Consider the following 20338-nt stretch of genomic DNA (forward strand, 5'->3'; position numbering starts at 1 on the left):
CTCCACTTGGGCAAGGTGGTGCTGCAGGCTCCACTTGCGGTATGAATGGCCCTCCTAAAGGCCTCACCGTGGATTTGTTGGGCTTCTTCCTCACGGAAGACACAGGCTGGGGCGCTAACCCATACTGCTCCCGGGTGCCGTGACTGATATAGCAACATATATTTTTTCCGAAAACACATTAGTAGAATGGGCCTCAGGTCTTATGCAGGTATCTTATGTCTGGTATGTGATGCTGTCCTTCCCGCTGACAAGTGACAGGACACCATCTGACATGGGATGACATGGTGACGCAACACTGACATGCATCAGGCTGCCCTTAAGGCATTTAGATGCAAATCTGTGTCACTTTAGATTTGACCACTTTAACCATTATTTTATGCTTTATGCATTAAACAATAGCAGATATACAAGCTCACAGGCGCAGCATCGCCCGGCACCGGCGAAGCTTGTATATATATCCTATTTTTTATTTTATTTTTTATCTTAAATCTAAAATGACACAGATGCTTTCCCAGTTTTAATGATTTGTTAGTGTGTGTGTGTGTGTGTGTGTGTGTGTGTGTGTGTGTGTGTGTGTGTGTGTGTGTGTGTGTGTGTGTGTGTGTGTGTGTGTGTGCGTGCGTGCGTGCGTGCGTGCGTGCGTGGTGTGCGGTGTGCGTGTGCGCGTACGCGTGTGTGTGCGTGTGCGTGTACGTGTGTGTGTCTTCTATACTTGCAGCGAGTGTCCGTCTTTCTCAGACACAATGCTGTCTAGGTTCTGATGAATCATTGCTTTCTGTGCCTGTGTGCTTACCCAATGATTGATGTCCTTACTGTACCTCCTTTAGTTACAGTATAAAGCATCTGATAGATGTAGCCAGAGTGATTTCGGAAAGTATTTCCAATAGGAGGAAATATGTCAGTCATTGTGTTGGGTGTTGTTGATGGGTGTTGTTGGTTACAGCATGACAATTCAAAGCCCGGCTGATTTGCTCAAAGTTAAACCAGGACAGTGATTCAGAAATCAAACATGACTATTTTTGTTTTGAAACCTGGCAGAATCACAGATAGTCAAGTCTGAAATGTATTACACACACAGGGAATACATTCAGTACTGGACACATGACGGCAGTGGCTCAGGTGAAGGTTCCCAGTTCGATCCCAGGCTCCCCCAGAGTTACTGTCCTTAAGCAAGATGCTGAATCCTTAATTGCTCTCGATGTGCAGGTTGGTGCCTTGTTCCCTCTGCCATCGGTGTGAGAGTGAATGTGTGGGTGAATATAATGCACAAACTTTGTAAAGAGCCTTGAATAAAGGCACTACATAAATGCATTATTTACATGACGTGACCAAAAGATATGAGACAAATAGAACAGAATGAGTTGGAACAGATTCAGAACCTGCATCTCGCACTATTGGGCAGTGGGCACAGTAGTCGATGGCCATGGTGTCAAGTGCATCAGACAGTACTAAGTGCTTACGCAGTTGAGGGTGACTCAACACACGTATTTTCTGACTCTGGGTCAAGCAGATATATGTCAGTCCTATAATCATATAATCATAACATACCTACTTTAGAAGTCCATTTGTGAACCCCCTCGCTTTCGTGCAGTTCATTTCAGCCTCTGCCATTTGGAAATTGCAGTAGTTAGTCAGCTAAAGTGAACCTGTTTTTTGTTAACCTTTGAACTGAAGTTATCTGGGTTGTAATACAATATCAATATAGTGTCTAATCACACAGGATTGGCCATGCTTCACTTGATATCGAAAGTCGCAGTTTAGTTGCGACCGTAGGTCGAAGTTTACTATCAGAACCGTCACAGCTTGTCGTATACGACCGTCCGTCCGTCCGTCTGCACAATTTCACGGAATTGCACCTTTCTAGTTTTATTTCTGAGCGATGCAAACCGCTCCTACATTTAACTTTGTGTGTTTAGTACGGAATGTATTTTAGCCAAATGTATTAGTAGGGATCTGCGTGTATGGAGATCCGTGCTCATACTCATAAAGTAACTGACGTCACGGACAGGTGAGAGAAACCCTGAGGAAGACTGCTACAGTGGAAACATTGGTTATTATCTAAATCAGGGGTCTTCAACAGGGCGTCCGAGACCCTTGGGGGTCCTCTGAGTTACTACAGGGGGTCCTCCAAATATTTCTGTGATAGAAACCTTTTTTTCTCAGTTTTTATATTAACCATTTGAACCCTAGCGCCAAAAATAGCCGATCTACAAGCCGATCTACAAGCTCACAACGCCTCGCAGAGAAAGAGCTTTGGTGTAGAGGGGGGAAAAGAGCTGACTAAGTACAAAGTGATAGTTCAAGTTTATTAAGTATTGACGGTTCAAGTGGTTACATATCTGATAACACACATTGACATGAATCCAAAATACACTGATGATTGTGCTGTCAAAAGATGAACCTATATGGAATCTCTGCACAGGTTGTGGAGGGTCCGTGCTTCATCTCTCTCTCAACTAAGGGATCCTTGGACTGAAAACGTTGAAGACCCCTGATCTAAATAAATGATTTGCATCGTAGCTGAAGAGCTGTTCAGCCTCTTTTCTTTTCAACCATTATTATCTGCGTGGTCAGCAGGCTCTCCAACTTACAGCAGGTGTGCGCTCCACCTTTTGTGCATTCGCGATTTTTATTATTAAAACAATAAAATGTTTACCTAGTTTACCTTTGTAACATGCTGAGGGTGGGGAGATTCAAGGTGCCTCATTCAGTCACCTCCTGCACAACAATGCAGCAACATAGACAACAACATATAGCGGGCAGTGACATTCCTGTGCTGTAAGGTGTTGTGGAGGTGCAGGTGGGGAGTCTGTGTGCAGCCAGGCACAGTAACTGCAACTCTGTGATCACTGATCAAGGATTAGGGCTCCATAGTAACAAGTAAGTGTGTGTGCGTGCGTGCGTGCGTGCGTGCGTGCGTGCGTGCGTGCGTGCGTGCGTGCGTGCGTGTGTGTACAAATAAAAGCAGTGCCATCTTGGCACGTAGGGAGAGACAGGTGGCGACAGAGAGGGGTGAGCGAGAAATTAAAAAAAGACAGAGAGGCCACTGCTAGTACACAGTAAAAACCTCAGTGTTTATCTCTGAATGTACAAGTGTAGCAGCAGTTTGTGGCTGGTATCTCACAAACTGTGTGTGAGAGTGAAATGGCGAAGATTAAAAGCAGTCTTGGTATGCCTATGAGGTGTAGTGATTGGTACACACTCTGCTGCCCGAAACCACATGTACCTCTGCTGGCAGTGGACTGAATCCCACCATAGTCTTCCATCTGTGCCTCCCTACACTGTCTCCCGTTCAGCTCTCTTAAGAGTACCTTCTCATTCTCCTTCATGGAAAAAGTCCTTGGTGGATGAAAAAGGGCAAAAAACTAATCCATGTTGAAGTAATTCACTCGGCTGTGTGTGGATTATGCAGCATTAATAAAACAATGCAGAGTGGGCTTGCCCCAGTTAGAATAGTGCTTACATATGACAACTTATTTTGTGAACTGGAGCTGTTCATTGCTTATTCCACAGCCAGCACTGTGGCTGTGAGTCCTGTCTAAACTTCACACTGTGTCTGCTGCATTGAGTCAGTGGAGTTGCATAACATACTCTAGACCAGTGATTCTCAACCTGAGGGCTGGGGCCCACTTGTGGGCCGTGAGGGTATTGCAAGTGGTCACCCATAGTATAACATGTTAGTTCCATTGATCCAACCTGCACACAATCGATTGATTGATCATAACACATTCTGAAAATGCACGCGGCCCACGTCTGAGCACTTTGATATTTTCAAGAGGGCCCTGATCCAGAAAAGGTTGAGAACCACTGCCCAGTAGTTGTAACACATTAAGTGGACAATTGTTTCACCTCAATATAAATGTATCTGTATGGTTTTATTCACAAAGACAACATAACATACTGTAATCACTTTTTCATATTATGTAGTTAATGTAAGTCGTTTTCAATGCAACATGGCACTTACATAATATACAATATTATTGTACAGGGTGTTGTGAATTTAGTTGACCAATGTGGTCCTTATGAGTCTCCATCCAACTAAGGGTGGTGAGTGATGTTTCAGTTGAGTGAGTTGCATGCATGTGCAAATGTGAACAAGACAACATCAGGCAGAATCACACGGCAAGTTCTGAAGTTGGCTACACACATATCTATCTATAAATGCGACAAATCTCTGTCTGTCTGTCTGTTTGTTTGTAATCCGCGTATCTCGAGAACCGTTCGTCCCACCGGCTTCAGATTCGGCACGCGCGTTCCCCGCCGCCGCGCGGGGTGCAGTGCCGGGCCTCGACCCGACCCGACTCGCGGTTTTCCGAAACCGGCGCGAAACGTTCGGAATCTCCTTATGCGGAGCTGATTGTTGACATCAGGCTGTTCCGGAGGAAATCGGCGCAAGCGCTGAGTCATTGTGACATCACTTCATAAAAGGCTCTGACATCACGTACGCCACATGAGTCAACACAAAATCTCTGTGAATGTGTATGTATGTATGTAATCCGCGTATCTCGAGAACCCTTCTTCCCACCGGCACGCGCGTTCTCCAGATATGGGCATAAAGTCTGACATCAGAGTTTTCTGCAACCGGTACTGTGTGTGCAGAGATCTTCATATATGGGCATAAGTGGACAAAGACAAACAGATGGTCAAAACGGGTCCTATGACAACAGGTATATTGGGGTTTGCATTAAAGGGTGGGGCATTCATGGGGTTTGCATTAAAGGGTGGGGCATTCATTCCCTATTTCAAATTCGGCACGTGCGTTCCCCACCGCAGCAGGTAGTGCAGTGCTCGGCCTCGACCCGACCCGACCCGATACACGATTTTCTGGAACCAGCACGAAAGGTTCGGATTCTGATGTCTGACATCAGGATTTTCCGGAACTGGCACTGTGTCTGCATAGATCTCTATTTATGGGCATAAAATGGATGCAGACAGACAAATACAGATATCTCCATATATGAGCATAAATGGACACAGGCAAACAGATGGTCAAAGATCTCCATATATGGGCATAAAGTGGACGCAGACAGACAGATACAGATATCTCCATATATGGGCATAAATGGACACAGGCAAACAGATGGTCAAAACGGGTCCTATGACAACAGGTATAATGGGGTTTGCATTAAGTTTGTCTCCTCCTCCATCTGTTTGTCTGTGTCCCTTTATTCCCATTATGGAGATCTCTGTATCTGTCTGTGCCTCCGACTGTGTTGCAGACACAGTGCCGGTTCCCCCTTTAATGCAAACCCCATTATACCTGTTGTCATAGGACCCGTTTTGACCATCTGTTTGAAAAAGCGACAGAAATCTCATATATGGGCATAAAATGGACGCAGATAAACAGATATCTCCATATATGGCATATATGGGCATACAATGGATGCAGAATCACAAAGATCTCCATATACGGGCATAAAAGGGACACAGACAGATACAGAGATCTCCATATATGGGCATAAAATGGACGCAGATAGACAGATATCTCCATATATGGGCATATATGGGCATAAAATGGACCCAGAACTATAACTGCAGTGATCTCCATATATGGACATAAAATGGACACCGACAGACAGACAGATACAGATATCTCCATATATGGGCATAAATGGACACAGGCAGACAAATGGTCAAAACGGGTCCTATGATAACAGGTATAATGGGGTTTGCATTAAAGGGCGGGGCATTCATTCCCTATTTACATTGTTCCGAGTTGGCCAGGTCGCCGACTAGACGCTTCTAGTAGAATATAATGCGGTATTGTACACATGATATGACGTGACCAGAAGATATGAGATGGAAAATGTCAAAATAACATAATGAGTTGGAACAATACATGCATCTGGTATCATTATGTACAGACGTCAGTCTATCTGATAAAGTAGTTGATTGACATGGCGTCAAGTGTATCAGTAGGCCTATGTGCTTAGGCAGATGAGAGTGATTTATCAACACGTGCATATGGACTGGGTCAAGCAGATAAAGGTCCTTTTCCATAAACATAATCATAACATAGGGTTTAAGTGGTTTGCTCAGGGGTACAATGCCACTATTAGGGTCTGTCAGCACAGCACAGGGGGTGAAACTAGCAAACCAGCAACTATGGCTCGGCCGGACTTATTAGCCAAGCTATCACCTGTTGTTTTTGAGCGGTGGTCACACCGTCTCCTATACGTGGCCGTGTGTGTGGGTATCCGTCCGGCCGTCCGTCCGTGTATGTAGCCTCAAGCCTGCAGTACCTTTTCTGACCACACATGTTAAGGGAGGGGCGCTGTTGTTCTCACACACACACACACACACACACACACACACACACACACACACACACACACACACACACACACACACACACACACGGGGGAAGGGTGGGTCAGCATGTGTGGTCAAGTATTTTATTATTATTATTAACAAACTGAATGTTTTAGGGTCAAATAAATTAGAGTGTGTGAAGAAACTACAGCATTGTAAAGCACACTAACCCCGCTGCACCCACCCAGTAGTGCTGTTGCACAGCCTCCACGACCACCGCTCGGTTCACACGGGTGTGATTTTTTCCTTTTCTTTTTGGTTGACTGAAGCCCAGTATACTCACCAATGATCCACAAGGCAACGAAACCGTTGCAAAATTGCAACACATTGCAGGGAGAAATTGCAGCGGGCTGAATTGCCCCATTGCAGGTCGTGCAGTTTGGGGACTGTGTTGCAAATGGTTGCAAGGTGCAACTTGTTGCGTTGTGAATCATTGATGTGGAAGGTTAAGCAGTTAGTGGTCATGTTGACACACTTGTGAAAACATGATGACTGTTTAAGTTGTCTAATCTTGCAGGAGATTAGTCCTTTTCATTGGTCAGAAGATAAATATTAAGCATGCTGTCTCACCCTCATTATGAGACTTTATAGTATTGACCTTTTGCCTCCTGAAAGGTGAATTTTCAGCACAGTTTTGAAGGAAGCCAGTGAACTAAATTTTTGAGGGAAGGAGTCAAGACAGGGGTCTGCGACCCACTGTTTGGGAAACAGTGCTTTAGACAGCCATCACCTTGCAACAAGGTTGCTGCCTCTTTTAGTGCTAAAAAGAATGGTTATAGCTTCCTTTATGTTGCCATTATGCCATTTGTAACATTGTAAATTAGCTCCTCTGTAAGCATTGTTACTTAGCAACAGTCATGGAACAGGTCCCAGGAACAAACATGACATAACATGCTGAAACCGAAATTCCTTTTAAGAGCAGCTAAACCGCTTTGCAGAAAAGCGCTATAAATGCAGTCCTTTTAAAATGAAAACAGTTTTTCACACTGTAAGAGCATGTCATAATGGAGACATATCATTTACAATCCTATTGTAAAGTTGGCTATTGGGTGCCGCCCGCTGGCCTACTGGTCCAGGCGTATACCACTTATGCATTGCCACATAGGCATGGATGCCCGGTGGCGTCGCCGGTTCGATTCCCGATCGGGACAACCTTTGCTGCATGTCACTCCCCATCTCTCCCCCTGTCAGGGCATAAAAGCCCCCCAAAAAATCTTTAAAACAAAATTGACTATTGGGTGGGTGGGCAAGCGGAATGGCGGACCACGGCCCGTCACTATGACTCAGACAACCATAAACAAACCACATACGCCTATATTTAGGCATATATGGAGATCCAGTTGTCCAGAGCCACAGATCCGATCGCTATGCCCAGTTATGGTCATGCTCACATATGGGACCAACCAACCGGTCCACACGTCGTCGTCGAGTGGTAAATACCTTGTGTTTCACCATGAAATACTGTGCAAAAAGCCATTTGATTTATCTTTAATCACTCATTGTGTGTCTCAAGCTGGCACCATCAATCAGCTGGCACCGCCATTCAGCTGGCACCATCAGCTGATTGATTGGTTGTTACTGGGTAACTTACAGGTGTGAGTGTGAATTTATTTATCCATCCCTGCATCTGCTCGGCTTGTTATGTGAGAGTTAAATGTTTGAGCAGTGCTAACCGCTCCTACGTCTGTGCGTCCCTATGTCCGTACTCCGTAGTAGCTACAAGACTGACGTCACACGAGACTAACGCCATAGAAAGTACGCAGAGACCGACATCAGCACAGCCGATGTGTCGTGTTTGATACCATGCAAAGTGAGCACCGTTCACGTTCTTTTGTTATTTGGCGATATAAGCCACATTAGTATTCAATCAATCTATAATGGCTCAACACGTCTTTGAAAATGTTACCAGCCCCAACAGTGTGGCTGGGTATTGTTTTAATACAAATTCAGATGGTGTTTATATATATCTGTGGACAGATTCTGTCACAGCGGCCATGCAGGGTGCAGTCATAATACTTTACAGGTGTATGTTTTTAGATCATAAGGAAGGTTGAGTTCTATGGTGTGTTTGGCCCGGGATTAGGGGGTCCACAGATACTGCCTGATGCCATTTGTTCCCATTAGCATTACAACGTATTAACAAGCTTCCAAAAAACTGTTGTTAAGTTCCCATTAAAAAGGGTTTTGACTATTTGACCAGCACTGGTTTGGACACTATGCATGGCTTTCTGACCTGTGCAGTGCTGTGTTCTAGCTGGAGGTGAAACAGAGTCCATAATCTGTAAACCAGTGATTGTGATCTTTTAAAAAAATATATATTTGCGGGTACACATTTTTAAATATAATTTTGAGGGCTACTGTAAACACTAATCTGAAATAATTCCTTAACCGACTAGACTTCCATGTTTTATTCAACCATTCTTAAAATACAGTCTTTGAGTTCCGATCTGATGGGACTGCAGTAACACTGTGTGGCCTAACAGTAGTGTCTGTTACTAAACCAGTATCCACACAGTTCTATTATGTATCCCAATGTGGTCAGATGCCAACTTCCCTTAAACAGGAAATGGTAACCACAACAACGTACAAAAATGCTCCCTATACCGTATTCCTAGATGCTGTGTGTGTGTGTGTGTGTGTGTGTGTGTGTGTGTGTGTGTGTGTGTGTGTGTGTGTGTGTGTGTGCGTGTATGCGTGTGTGTGTGTGCAAGTTCGCAGTCTGTATGCGAATGAGTCTATTCACACGTCGTCCGTGTGTGTATGTCTGAACTCACAATTCATTTTCTCTTCCTGATGATGGAGTGATGTGAAATAAAGCTCTCTGATTGGCTGAGAGGCTGCTGAGTGATTCATAATCCCTTTCTCCATGCAGAGTGGCCACAGCAGCCTCATTTGCATACAGTTGCTACGGCAGCAGCGGCTTGGCTCCAGCATACCAAAATCATACTGCCTACAGGCTGTGTGTGTGTGTGTGTGTGTGTGTGTGTGTGTGTGTGTGTGTGTGTGTGTGTGTGTGTGTGTGTGTGTGTGTGTGTGTGTGTGTGTGTGTGTGTGTGTGTGTGTGTGAGTGAGAGAGAGAGAGAGAGAGTGTGTGTGTGTGTGTGTGTGTGTGTGTGTGTGTGTGTGTGTGTGTGTGTGTGTGTGTGTGTGTGTGTGTGTGTGTGTGTGTGTGTGTGTGTGTGTGTGTGTGTGTGTGTGTGTGTGTGTGTGTGTGTGTGTGTGTGCGAAGGAGAGAGGAGAGAGATGGGAAAAGAGAGAGACAGACTGACAAATATCACATGAACCAGTCGATCTACATGCTCAGTTTTGAGCTGGCAGATCGGCTTTTTGATAAATGTTTTGATGAATGTCAAAATAATAGGGATGCTGAAGTAGTTAAGTTCAATTCATATCTTTGTTGTATGACTGTTGTGAAAAGTGAAATGTGACGCAGTGTGTGTGTGTGTGTTGTTTTTCTCAACCACATCGTCGTTGTCGGATGAAAACCTTGTGCTGTATGTCCAAAACTGATTGTTTTGCATTAACATTTTAAAGATGATTTAAACAGCCGATCTGCTTGTAGATCTTCTGTTTTCACTACTTTTGTATGATGAAGCAGGGCTTTACTTTGCGAAAGAACATACACATTTGAAACTTGGAGATACAAGGTTTCCAGCCGACAACGACGATATGCTAAGGTAGGAATCATAGGCTTCATCCAGACAGACGGAGAGTGAAAGAGGACAGGAGGAGGGTGTGTCTGCACTGGCTGTCCTAATCACATTGTGCTTGTTGGAGAGAGGAGACACTGGCTAATGTCTTCTCAGGGGACCAGAGGCACAGATGTGAATACACACACACACAGCCAGCATCACTGTGTGTGTGTGTGTGTGTGTGTGTGTGCACGCGCATGTGTGACCTGCAATGTTATACAACCAGCATTCACAAACTGCTAGCGTGTTTGTTATTATGCTCTAAAAAGCTGTCGCCATCTGTGTGTTTGTGTGCGTGCGCGAGTGTGTGTGTGTGTGTGTGTCTGTGTGTGTTACACATATTCACACACGCATTCTTTCTCCCTGTGATGTTTCCTTTGAGTATATAATGCGACAGGGTCTTTTCACTTATAGCAGCTAGAGAATATTAGGAAGAAAAAAAGAAAACGTGTGTGTTGGCGTGTGTGTGTTTGTGTGTGCATGTTGTAGGTTTACAGTAAAGAACGTCAGTAAACACTCCAGCTCATCCACCTACACTACTTATGTTAGTGCATTTACACCAGCATTACAGCTCCGTTCTGCCATCCTGTCTTATTAGGGCCTGAAGAGGAGGTTCTTCACTCTCTGCTCTGTCAAATGATCACAACATGAATCAGCTCTATAGGATCCAGAATTACACACACACACAAGCATATGTTGTGCCCACAAGAATGTATGTTTGTTATTAATGTTGTTGTTTTTTTGTTTGTTGTTATTTTTTTGCTACAGGAGCCAGTATCAGAGACAGAGAATGAAGCGATGGGTAGAGTTGATGAAGGGGTAGAGGAGTTCTTCACCAAGAAAATCCTACCTGATTACACACTGTGAGTGTTCACACAAGCACACGCACACACACTAAATTCAAATGTCCATGACTTATAAACCAACCGGCTTTGAAGCTAACATTGACTCAATTATTCAGAAAAGCTTGCCAAATTGAATGACACAATGTAAGCAAATGGATGATTGCGACCGAAGGTCGCAGTATACCATGAGAAATGTTGCAGCTTGTCTCCGTGTCAGTCAGTCAGTCAGTCAGTCAGTCAGTCAGTCAGTCAGTCAGTCAGTCAGTACACATTTTTACAGTCTATTGGTTGGTTCCCTTGTCACTGTGACATCACAGTTGATATCACAGGTGACATCAACTATGTAAAAGTCCATATATGGGTATTCCCCAGAATCTCTTTTATGCACATACCGGTATATGAAGATCCCTGATGTCTTCGATATATATCACTGGCCAGATGGCCAAGCCATGGCCCATATCTGTGTGGCTGGTTCAGATAGGGATCTCCATGTATGGGCATACAATATAGTGTATGCATATGGATACATATTATTATTAATAAAGGATAAAATAAAATGCCCATAAATGGAGATCCCCAGGAATCAAACCCAGGCCCTAACTCACCAAGGCCCTGCTTGGCTTTACCAATTAACATAGGTTTTATGCCCATATATGGAGATCCCTGTCCCAATGTCATCAATATTAAGGACATATCTGGGAATGCCCATATTTGGTAATGCCCATATGTGGGCATGTTTTGACATAACATTGTTGACTATCATGCAGGGATCTCCATCTATGGGTTACTGGTCCGATATACATCACTGGCCAGATGGCCAAGAATTGGCGCGACCTCGCATGTTGCCCTGAGGCGTCTTACTAGTGATAGCGACCGTCATGTCGCAAGTTACTATGCAAAGCTCCACCGACTGTCCCTCCGTCAGTCAGTCAGTCAAGTCAGTCTGTCCATCACGTCACACTTTTGCCCTACTCTTATCTCTGGAACCGTTGCCCCTATCCATGCCAAACTTTGCACACACACTCCTTGGATGGCAATAACTCACAACCTCCAGCCCTGATTTCTCACATGGCTCTCTTCTAGCGCCACCATGAGGCCGATTATTGCAAAACACATTTTTGGACTGCTCCTACAGATTTTGGCCTAAAATCACATAAGACTTTAGAGATAAAAACAGTATCTCTAAAGTCATGTCATCAACATGGATCTGTCCCATTTCCTATATTTCCTCCTGATTGGCTACAAATGCCTTCTAAAGTTTTTGTATGTATCTCTGATTAGGGAGTCTTACTAGTGCAAAAGTATCTACGTTTATGTACGGTATATGCATGGCCAAAGCTGTGAGCAGACATTGGCATGTGTCCAGACGGTGTATAGAGCATAACCATCCAAGGTAAACACACCAAAAGCTTCGGGAAATGAAGGTATATGCTCCTGTAGCAACCACAAGTCTGTACGAGTTCATAAGAAAAATGTTGTGTAGAAGTCCTACGCTACACTAATCCCACAGCCCTAAAGTGTAACAGCAACGTCTCTGATTGGTGGAGGTTGCTGTTACCATGGAAATGTTTACTGCAACCAATCTCGTTTTAAGAGATGAATACAAGGGGAGAAAATCTCTACACGTTGGCAGCAATATGTTACATCACTATTATTAACAATATAAACACTATATTAATGACAAAGGTTTAAAAAACAGTAGAGGTAGTTCTGTGATAACCCCTATACTCTTACAATTACATTGTGGACGTTAAGGAATGAGACAACAGATGGCGTATGGGGGTCTCTGATGAAGGAAAAGGGATTTGGATTCAATTTGAACATGGCAGTATATCATACTATTCCTACTGTTTGAACCATGCTACATACAAATAACAAACAAATGTTACATACAATTAACAAAGTTAACATATAGCACACTCTAGCCATAGATGACAATATATAACTAATATTATGATAAGGAATATACATGACTGAATGGAGGTTAGACATACGCACAACCACTTGTTCCCTCACATTCACCAACAAAGCAAGACAAACACAACACTTGTTGCCCCACAACCCCAGCTAGCTGCATGAAGTCTTTCTGTTTAGAGTAGTTGACTGAACAGATGCAATTGTATCTATCTACTGTATACAAGCATCTATCTGTCTGTCTGTCTGTCTGTCTGTCTGTCTGTCTGTCTGTCTGTCTGTCTGTCTGTCTGTCTGTCTGTCTGTCTGTCTGTCTGTCTGTCTGTCTGTCTGTGATCTAAGGGGATCAACAAAGGTCTATCCATGTTATAAGAAGAGGGATGCACAGTTGAGACCAGCTCAGATAAGTCCAAGACGAGTCTGGACTAAGTTAGTTTATATGATGATTTTACTTACAGAACAATAGATTGAAGCCATGTCTTTATTTAATTTTTTTGTAGAACATTAGAGTAAGAAATTATTTGAACAGTAGATTCAAATGATTTGAGTTATCATTGGCAGAAAGACTGAACACGATAATATCCAAGTCAAGGGGTCTAATATGAAGCTTCAATAGACAGACTTCATCATAAAGTCTCAGAGCGAATCGATTTGAAAGGGCTAATTTGACATTTTCAACTTTAGCGAGCCTCCTCATCATACCCAGCTTCCAGTCATATTAGGAGCTGGAGATTTCTGACTGACATTTGCCAGCTGACTTTTACAACACTGAGCCTCTCATTGTGGATTAGTTATGCATGAAGGACAAACTGCATTGTACTTTTGAATAGCTGACTATTTACTTGAGTACAATATTGCTCACAACTGCTATGCTCATATTAGAGTCCTTGGCCTCAATGCAAAGCTGTATCCATCTTTCTAAATTACCTCAAATGGATTGCCAGGCACAGACAGCAACAGTTACGTCTATCTCTGAAAGTCTGTATTTCTGCAAGAAGATTAAGCTTTGAAGTTTTGTTGTTGTTTTACACAAACATGATTCATCATCATGTTCTTAAAATACTGAAGGTCTGATCAGATCCATGCAGGAGAAAATAGCCTAAACCGTTTCTTTATTATATAGAGTGAACAATAAGCTGAGTGCGTGATAAGCTTTATACTTCATCATGTCATCACTTGAGAGAAGAAAAAAGGACCAATAAAGATGATGGAGGTTACATAGTAAAATCCTCTTGGTGATCATTTATGCATTTGTAACTCAGAGAGTGTACATATGGATTTTACAGTGGCGAAAAGCAGAAAACAATAACATAAACTTGGCCCCCAGAAACATGGTGCACCTGAGTACAACCTGGACAAACTGTGTCTATGAATGGCCTGTGTAATTGTTGCACTGTGTGCTCTTTGCATGCTCGTCCCTGTCTGGTCCAGTACTTCTACTAAGCATGTGTGTTTGGTCCAGTAGTATTAGTCGTAGTACTGAGTTCCTCTTCTTGTCTGTTGCTCTTTCTGCTGTCTCCTTGCTGCAGAAAAGGACAGTGGGAGGAGTCTAACCCTGCCCAAGGCACTCCCTCAGAGTCGAGCTCCGACCCCTCAGTCCCTGTTTCCTCCTCTTCGTCTGACAATATCACCACCTCTATCATCACCTCTCCCTCTGCCCCACCTAGTAACACATCCTCCACCCCTACTGCTACGCCCACTGTGGTTACATCCCCTTCCTCATCTGTGAGTCCCCCCACCTCTACCTCCCCCCCTCCCATCACCACCACCACTACCACTGCACCTCCCTCCAAAAACATCAAGAAGAAGTTTGGCGACTTCTTCGCCTTCAAGAGAGCTCGAGCCGGTCGGGCCGCCAAGGTCGGAGGGGGAGAGGCGGGCGGAGGAGAAGGGGTGAAGGTCAAAAGGACCTCCATCGCAGACCTCATCCGGCCCCTCCGCGAGGCGAAAGAGAGGGAGAGGGAGAGGGAGAGGGAGAAGGAGAGAGAGAAGGAGAGAGGGTCAAGGTTAGTGGAGGATGTTAACCTTTCTAACGATGCCGCCGTCACAGAAGGAACCGTCGCCACCGCCGGCTGTCTCCAGGGCGACAAGAAGGACAAGATGGCGCCGGCCCCGACAGTAACCACGACGACGCCTCCCACTGAGGCCACACCCCCCTCCCCCACCACCACCGCGACCCCTGGCCTCACCACCGCAACCTCACAGCCGGAAGAGATGGGAGTGACCTCACTTCCTCCCGTCCATCCGGGCCACACCCCTGTTCCGGCGGACGCCCCCCCTGCGACGGCGCCGTCCAAGGAGCAAGAGAAGAGCTGGACGCCGGAGAAGGAGCGGAAGAAGGGAGGAGGGACGCCAGACGGAGAGAGGAGGTTGAAGGTCACCAGGAGGTCACTGAGGGAGGGCAAGAGTCAGAGTCTCATCCTGCTGACTGGACTGGAGCCTGAAGAGAAGGACGGCTCACACAGTAAGGTAAATAAAGCTAACATTTCTATACACGCACCGTCAGTACATTCATTAACACATGGGCTGCTCAGGTTTATAACATTTCTAGCTGTTGCTGCTGCAGCCGTTCACTCACGCTTTATTTTGAAGAGCCTCGGAAGCTTTGTGCGTGTGCACGTGGGTGTCCACTGACGATTGAGGAAGATAATCCCTTTGTTTACAAACGCTCGCGAAACTAAAATCCAAACTGGAGCCGACCATCGCGTTATAGTGTCGCCGTGAAAACAATCAGATCTCTGCTTCCCTGGCGTTCTTTTCACCTCATTCAGAGATAAAGCCCTTTTTATGTTTCAGAGTAGAATGGAAAACAATGCAACCAGCTTGTGCCTTTTTTCTCTCTCCCTCTCTCTCTCTGCTACGGGGTGACGTATGGACTCGGGTCATTCAGAGGGCAGGCAGCTGCACGTACAGTTAACCCTTCGTTGACTCGTTCAGGGACGAGACAACTCCTTTTGGCAGGGTGACACCTAGTGGCCTTAACTCGTTACTGAACGAGTTTGGCTCCTTGGGTGTTAACATTCAATGTTCATAGCAGGATATTAATTCATTTATTCATTGTTAGACATAATATTCAATCATATATACATTGTTTATAGACTGTTAACACCTTCTAAGCCAAGGGGGGCCCCTTAATGTTAAAACCGTACTATATCGCACATCCCCCCAGGGACTCTCAGCCAGGCCGTCTATTCCCGGACTTTGTCTTTAAAACCGGAATAAAAGCTTTTGATCCGAAAATCGGCGATCGTCTAACCTTCCCTAGTCACCACTCGTGCACTGATGGCTCATGCAGACCGTGCATGAAGCAGAGGTGACGTCAGCGCCTCTCCTTCTCCAAGGCACCTTCCACCCATCCGTTTACTGTCTACACACTCGAGCTCCTCCTGCAGCCATGCTTGGGGCTATGCTAGCGAAACTTTTCAGTTCTGTTCTTCAGTCACACATGGACTATTTGCGGGGACATTTACGTGAAAGGATCGCGCACGCGAAACGCACGGGGACATCGACGATCGGCCAAAACCCCCATTCTATCCCAACGGAGATCGAGAAAATCATGGTGAGTTACTGGCCTGGGGGAAAAAAAAAAGAAAAAACAGCGGCGCTGTTCAAGATGGAGGGGCTGCGGGGTCATGTTTATAAACATAATATTATGTCTCAGATCACAATACAATAATAGAAATTTCACGGCTAATCTACCAACCACCATTCTATTTCGGACTGCAACGTGTTAATAGACCATGCATGTATGCAGCCATACACTCATTGTTGATAGATTGCATACAGTATATTCATTCATGTATTCATTGGCGATAGATGTATCTATCTAAATAATTTACTGTTGATATACTGTACCTTCATTAATTAATTAATTAATTCATTCATTCATTCATTCATTCATTCATTCATTCATTAATCCATCCATCCATCCATCCATTCATTCGTTCATTCATTCAGAGACCCAGTGCAGATTAGATATACAGTGCCAGGATCTAAGCTTAACTTTTTATTCATCTTGGTTTGTTTCTTGACTTTTACTCCTCTCCTGTGTTTCATTCGTATTGCTGTTGCTGCTGTGACACTTGAATTTCCCTTCGGGTATCTTAGTACATCACACTGAAGGAGAGCAATTCTAAGCAGCCACCACTGCCCACCAGTGAGTAAAAAGTTAGAGGGATAAGTCTTAATGCCATGCCCTTGACTTGTACCCGTCAAACTACTTCTCCAAAGTGAGAGATGCCCGTTGGCATTGCACCAGAGGGAGCTGCTCTGACCTTGTCTGAACACTGCTGCTAATACCAAGAGGGTGGAGCATATCACTCCAATTCATATCACACTGGCTCCCTGTGTGGCAGAGAATTGATTTCAAAATACTATTGTTGGTCTATAAAGCTTTTAATGGTTTAGGGCAGGGGTCGTCAACGTTTTCAGGCCAAGGACCCCTTAGCTGAGAGAGAGAGGAAGCAGGGCCCCCCACAAATGTGATAAATAGATTCATAGACAGTCTATTTTGGATTCATGTTAATGTGCATTTTCAGACATTTAACCACTTAAATCGTAAATATTTTGAAAACTTGACCTTTCACTATGTACTTGGTCTGCTCTTTTTTACCTCTACACCAAAACTATTTGCCGAAGATAGCCGATCTATAAGCTCTCAACGCCTCGGGCTTGTAAATCTGCTATTTTTGGCAAAAGTTCTCCTCGGAATAGGGATGCGAGGGTTCAAGTTAATTTAAAATAATTATCCAATCACACAAGGATTTGTGAACTCTTAAGGACCCCGGATCCCCTGTTGAGGGACAAAATCAGTTTGCAGTTTCCAATCAGTTTGCAATTTGTGGATATTTTTCATCGGCTATAGAGCATTGTTCAGTGAAAGCTGTGAAATTAAGTTTCTACTTTCTTTCATGTTGGATTGATTATATTAGCAGTTTGAAACAATATAGCAGTAGGCTGCAGTAAAGAAAAACTATGCTAAAAGGATGACACACATGACAGCATTTCTATCGCTAAACACAAATGTGTCACAAAAGGTGCCAGCTGGGCAACAGGAACACAGGGGAAGGTCCCAAATACAGATGAGGGAGACGCATAATACACACTGGCCACTACTACACACTGTGGTAGAACATCTGCAGCTGCCTGTTGCACGACGCTGGACCTGAACCACCCCAGGAAGAACAGCTGGCTCTGTCCCTGCCTGTAGAGACCCTAATTGTCAGTCCAGTCCAGTTTGTGGTTCATGTGTAGAGCTGTAGATACTGTTCACTGGAGCGCAGGCACGTGCACACATAGACATCAAAGTGGGCTTGAGCCCCTACCCTTTTATATGTCTGTAAATACTGCCCTTTCCAGACCATGAATGCAATTTTTACTTTGGTGAAAGAAATGCAAATGCCCCCTTTCCATGCCATACCTGAAGGCAGCATTCAATAGAATTGCCTTGTCAAAACTCTCTTGAACGCAGCATCTTATGTTGAAAGAACTGCCCTCTCTGTGTAGAAATCCATGCCATTACATCACATCTCTAGTATTGACTTGGTTATGCTTAGTTCAGTGTGTTTTCACACACCGAAAATAGCCGACCTCCAAGCTCGGAGGTCGTCTATTTTCGGTGCTTCCACCAAAAGGCCCTTTTGGAAATTCCAGCCCCTGCCTCTCTAACATTCTCTGCACGTCCCATGCTGGAGCGGTGCATCAAATGCAGCTGCCATAATTGGTCCAGCCGCACCTCCTGTTACATGTACAGTGTGTCTGTTGAAGCAGGAGGCCTCTCCACAGCGGTGGACAGCTGGAGGTTGTCATATCTGGGGAGCTGAAGGAGCGGACAGGGCTGCGTGGTGCAGAGAGACGGAAGCAGACTGTCTCTAAATGCTCTGCGATAAAATGAGCCGCGCTGCATTCATTATTCAAGAAGGGCTTTGTTTAGACGATTCATCACCCAGTTGAACTACACGAAGGCCGAGATGAATTTGACTATATGTGATTGTTAAATATGTTTGTGTGTGTGTGCATGCGTGCATGCTCGTGTGCACGTACGGGTGCGTGACTGAGTGAATACATGTGATGTTATGTATGTATGACACTAATTGGGAGTGACTGAATCGATGTAACGTTACTAGTTACTAGTGTGCCTGTGCATATATACAGTACAGTACACTAATTTTATGTTTCTGAATTTCCAGAAGTATGCATCTGAGAGCACGTCTAGCTTTGAGCAGAGACTTCAGGTGATGCTGCAAAGAATGGGCGTGGCCAAATCCCCACCTGCTGAAACAAAGAGCAGCCAGGTAGGACCAGTACTGTATGTGTTTTCAAAGATACTGTAAGCCCAATGTGTGACATTGTGATCAATGAAGGTCACACATGTCTCCTATGGTGATTGCATGTCTCTGTAATGTGTTCATAAATACTGCATTTAGGTGACATTATGTGTTTCGATATTTTTTTACAACTGCCCCTCCTCCAGTGTTGCCAATGTTGGCTTATTATAAGCAACTTTGGGCTTGTTTTTCTGTAGAGTTGCTTGTAAATATTGGTAGTTGCGGGTTCCGTTTTTTGTTTCCTAAATGTTGTTTAAACTATTTCAAACTAAGTTGCCAGAAGCTTTAATATCAGATTGTGTACATGTTAGTATCAATTAAGCCATGGATGTAATGTTCAAACCTTAAACAGCCATGGAAGCTAAGACAAACATTAGCTGTTAAATGGATATACTGAGCTGATTATACAGGCATAACAGCTGTGCAGATATTCACACCTTAGATTTAGTGGATTTTTGGTGGATTACCTTTGGGCTTAATTCTCTGTTTTATCTGTCTGGGTGTAATTGAAAGCAATTCTGTCTTCAGCAGTGCTAAGATAACGCAGGCTTTATACACGTGTTTCAATACAAAGATATTCTACATCTGTCGTCAGACTCACACTGAAAGGAGAGATTATCTACAGTATGAATACATATTACTTCAGAGGCCCGTCCACGTTCCACCTCACCAATAAAACAATTCTGTTCAGGACAGTTTATATTAAACTATTAATTGTCTGGTATTATTATTGAGCTATTACGATGGTTAAATACTAATATAAGTCAAGGCTCCTTTGCCGAATTACTATGGTAAAGGACATCAAATTGCTGTAAAACAATGTGCAGAAACAGGTTCATTCTGGTGGGATCCTTTGCGGTGGATGTCGAACAAAAATAAAATAAACTAAAGGTAGAACTGTTTTAATCTATCGAGGAAAATATGTCTGTACTGGTCTATGTATAGGTTTTTGACAAAGAGACTACCGTACTTCTTGAAAACTGTTTGGAGCAATTGTTGGAGCACAAAATGTTCTCATGGTCTTGTTGGTAAAATACCTTTTCCCTCTCCATCTGTAGAATAAAGAGGAAGAGCTGAGAAAGGCCAACTCTGAGGGTAAGAGAACTGTGTGTGTGCATGAGTTCAGAGAGAGAGATCTAGAGCAGTGGTTCTCAACCTTTTCAGGCCGTGACCCCCAAAATAATCTTATTTTAACTGGGGACCCACCCCCCCCCCCCCCCCCCCCCACCCTGAAAAAAAAAATAGCAGA

At 44.2% G+C, this 20338-nt stretch overlaps 1 protein-coding gene across 1 annotated transcript in view; it reads left to right on the forward strand.

The window, feature by feature from the left end:
- carmil2 (capping protein regulator and myosin 1 linker 2) overlaps window positions 1-20338 on the forward strand; it is a gene marked incomplete at its 5' end in the record, with an annotated part of 61083 nt that overhangs the window by 30698 nt on the left and 10047 nt on the right. The window contains 4 exons of the mRNA XM_080737151.1: window positions 10773-10867; window positions 14293-15232; window positions 18952-19047; window positions 20148-20184. Of these exons, the coding sequence (XP_080593277.1) occupies window positions 10773-10867; window positions 14293-15232; window positions 18952-19047; window positions 20148-20184 (1168 nt within the window). The remainder of the gene's footprint in view (window positions 1-10772; window positions 10868-14292; window positions 15233-18951; window positions 19048-20147; window positions 20185-20338) is intronic.

This window comes from Nannobrachium achirus (assembly GCF_963921795.1).
Source record: "Nannobrachium achirus genome assembly, chromosome: 11".
NCBI classification, from domain to species: Eukaryota; Metazoa; Chordata; class Actinopteri; order Myctophiformes; family Myctophidae; genus Nannobrachium; species Nannobrachium achirus.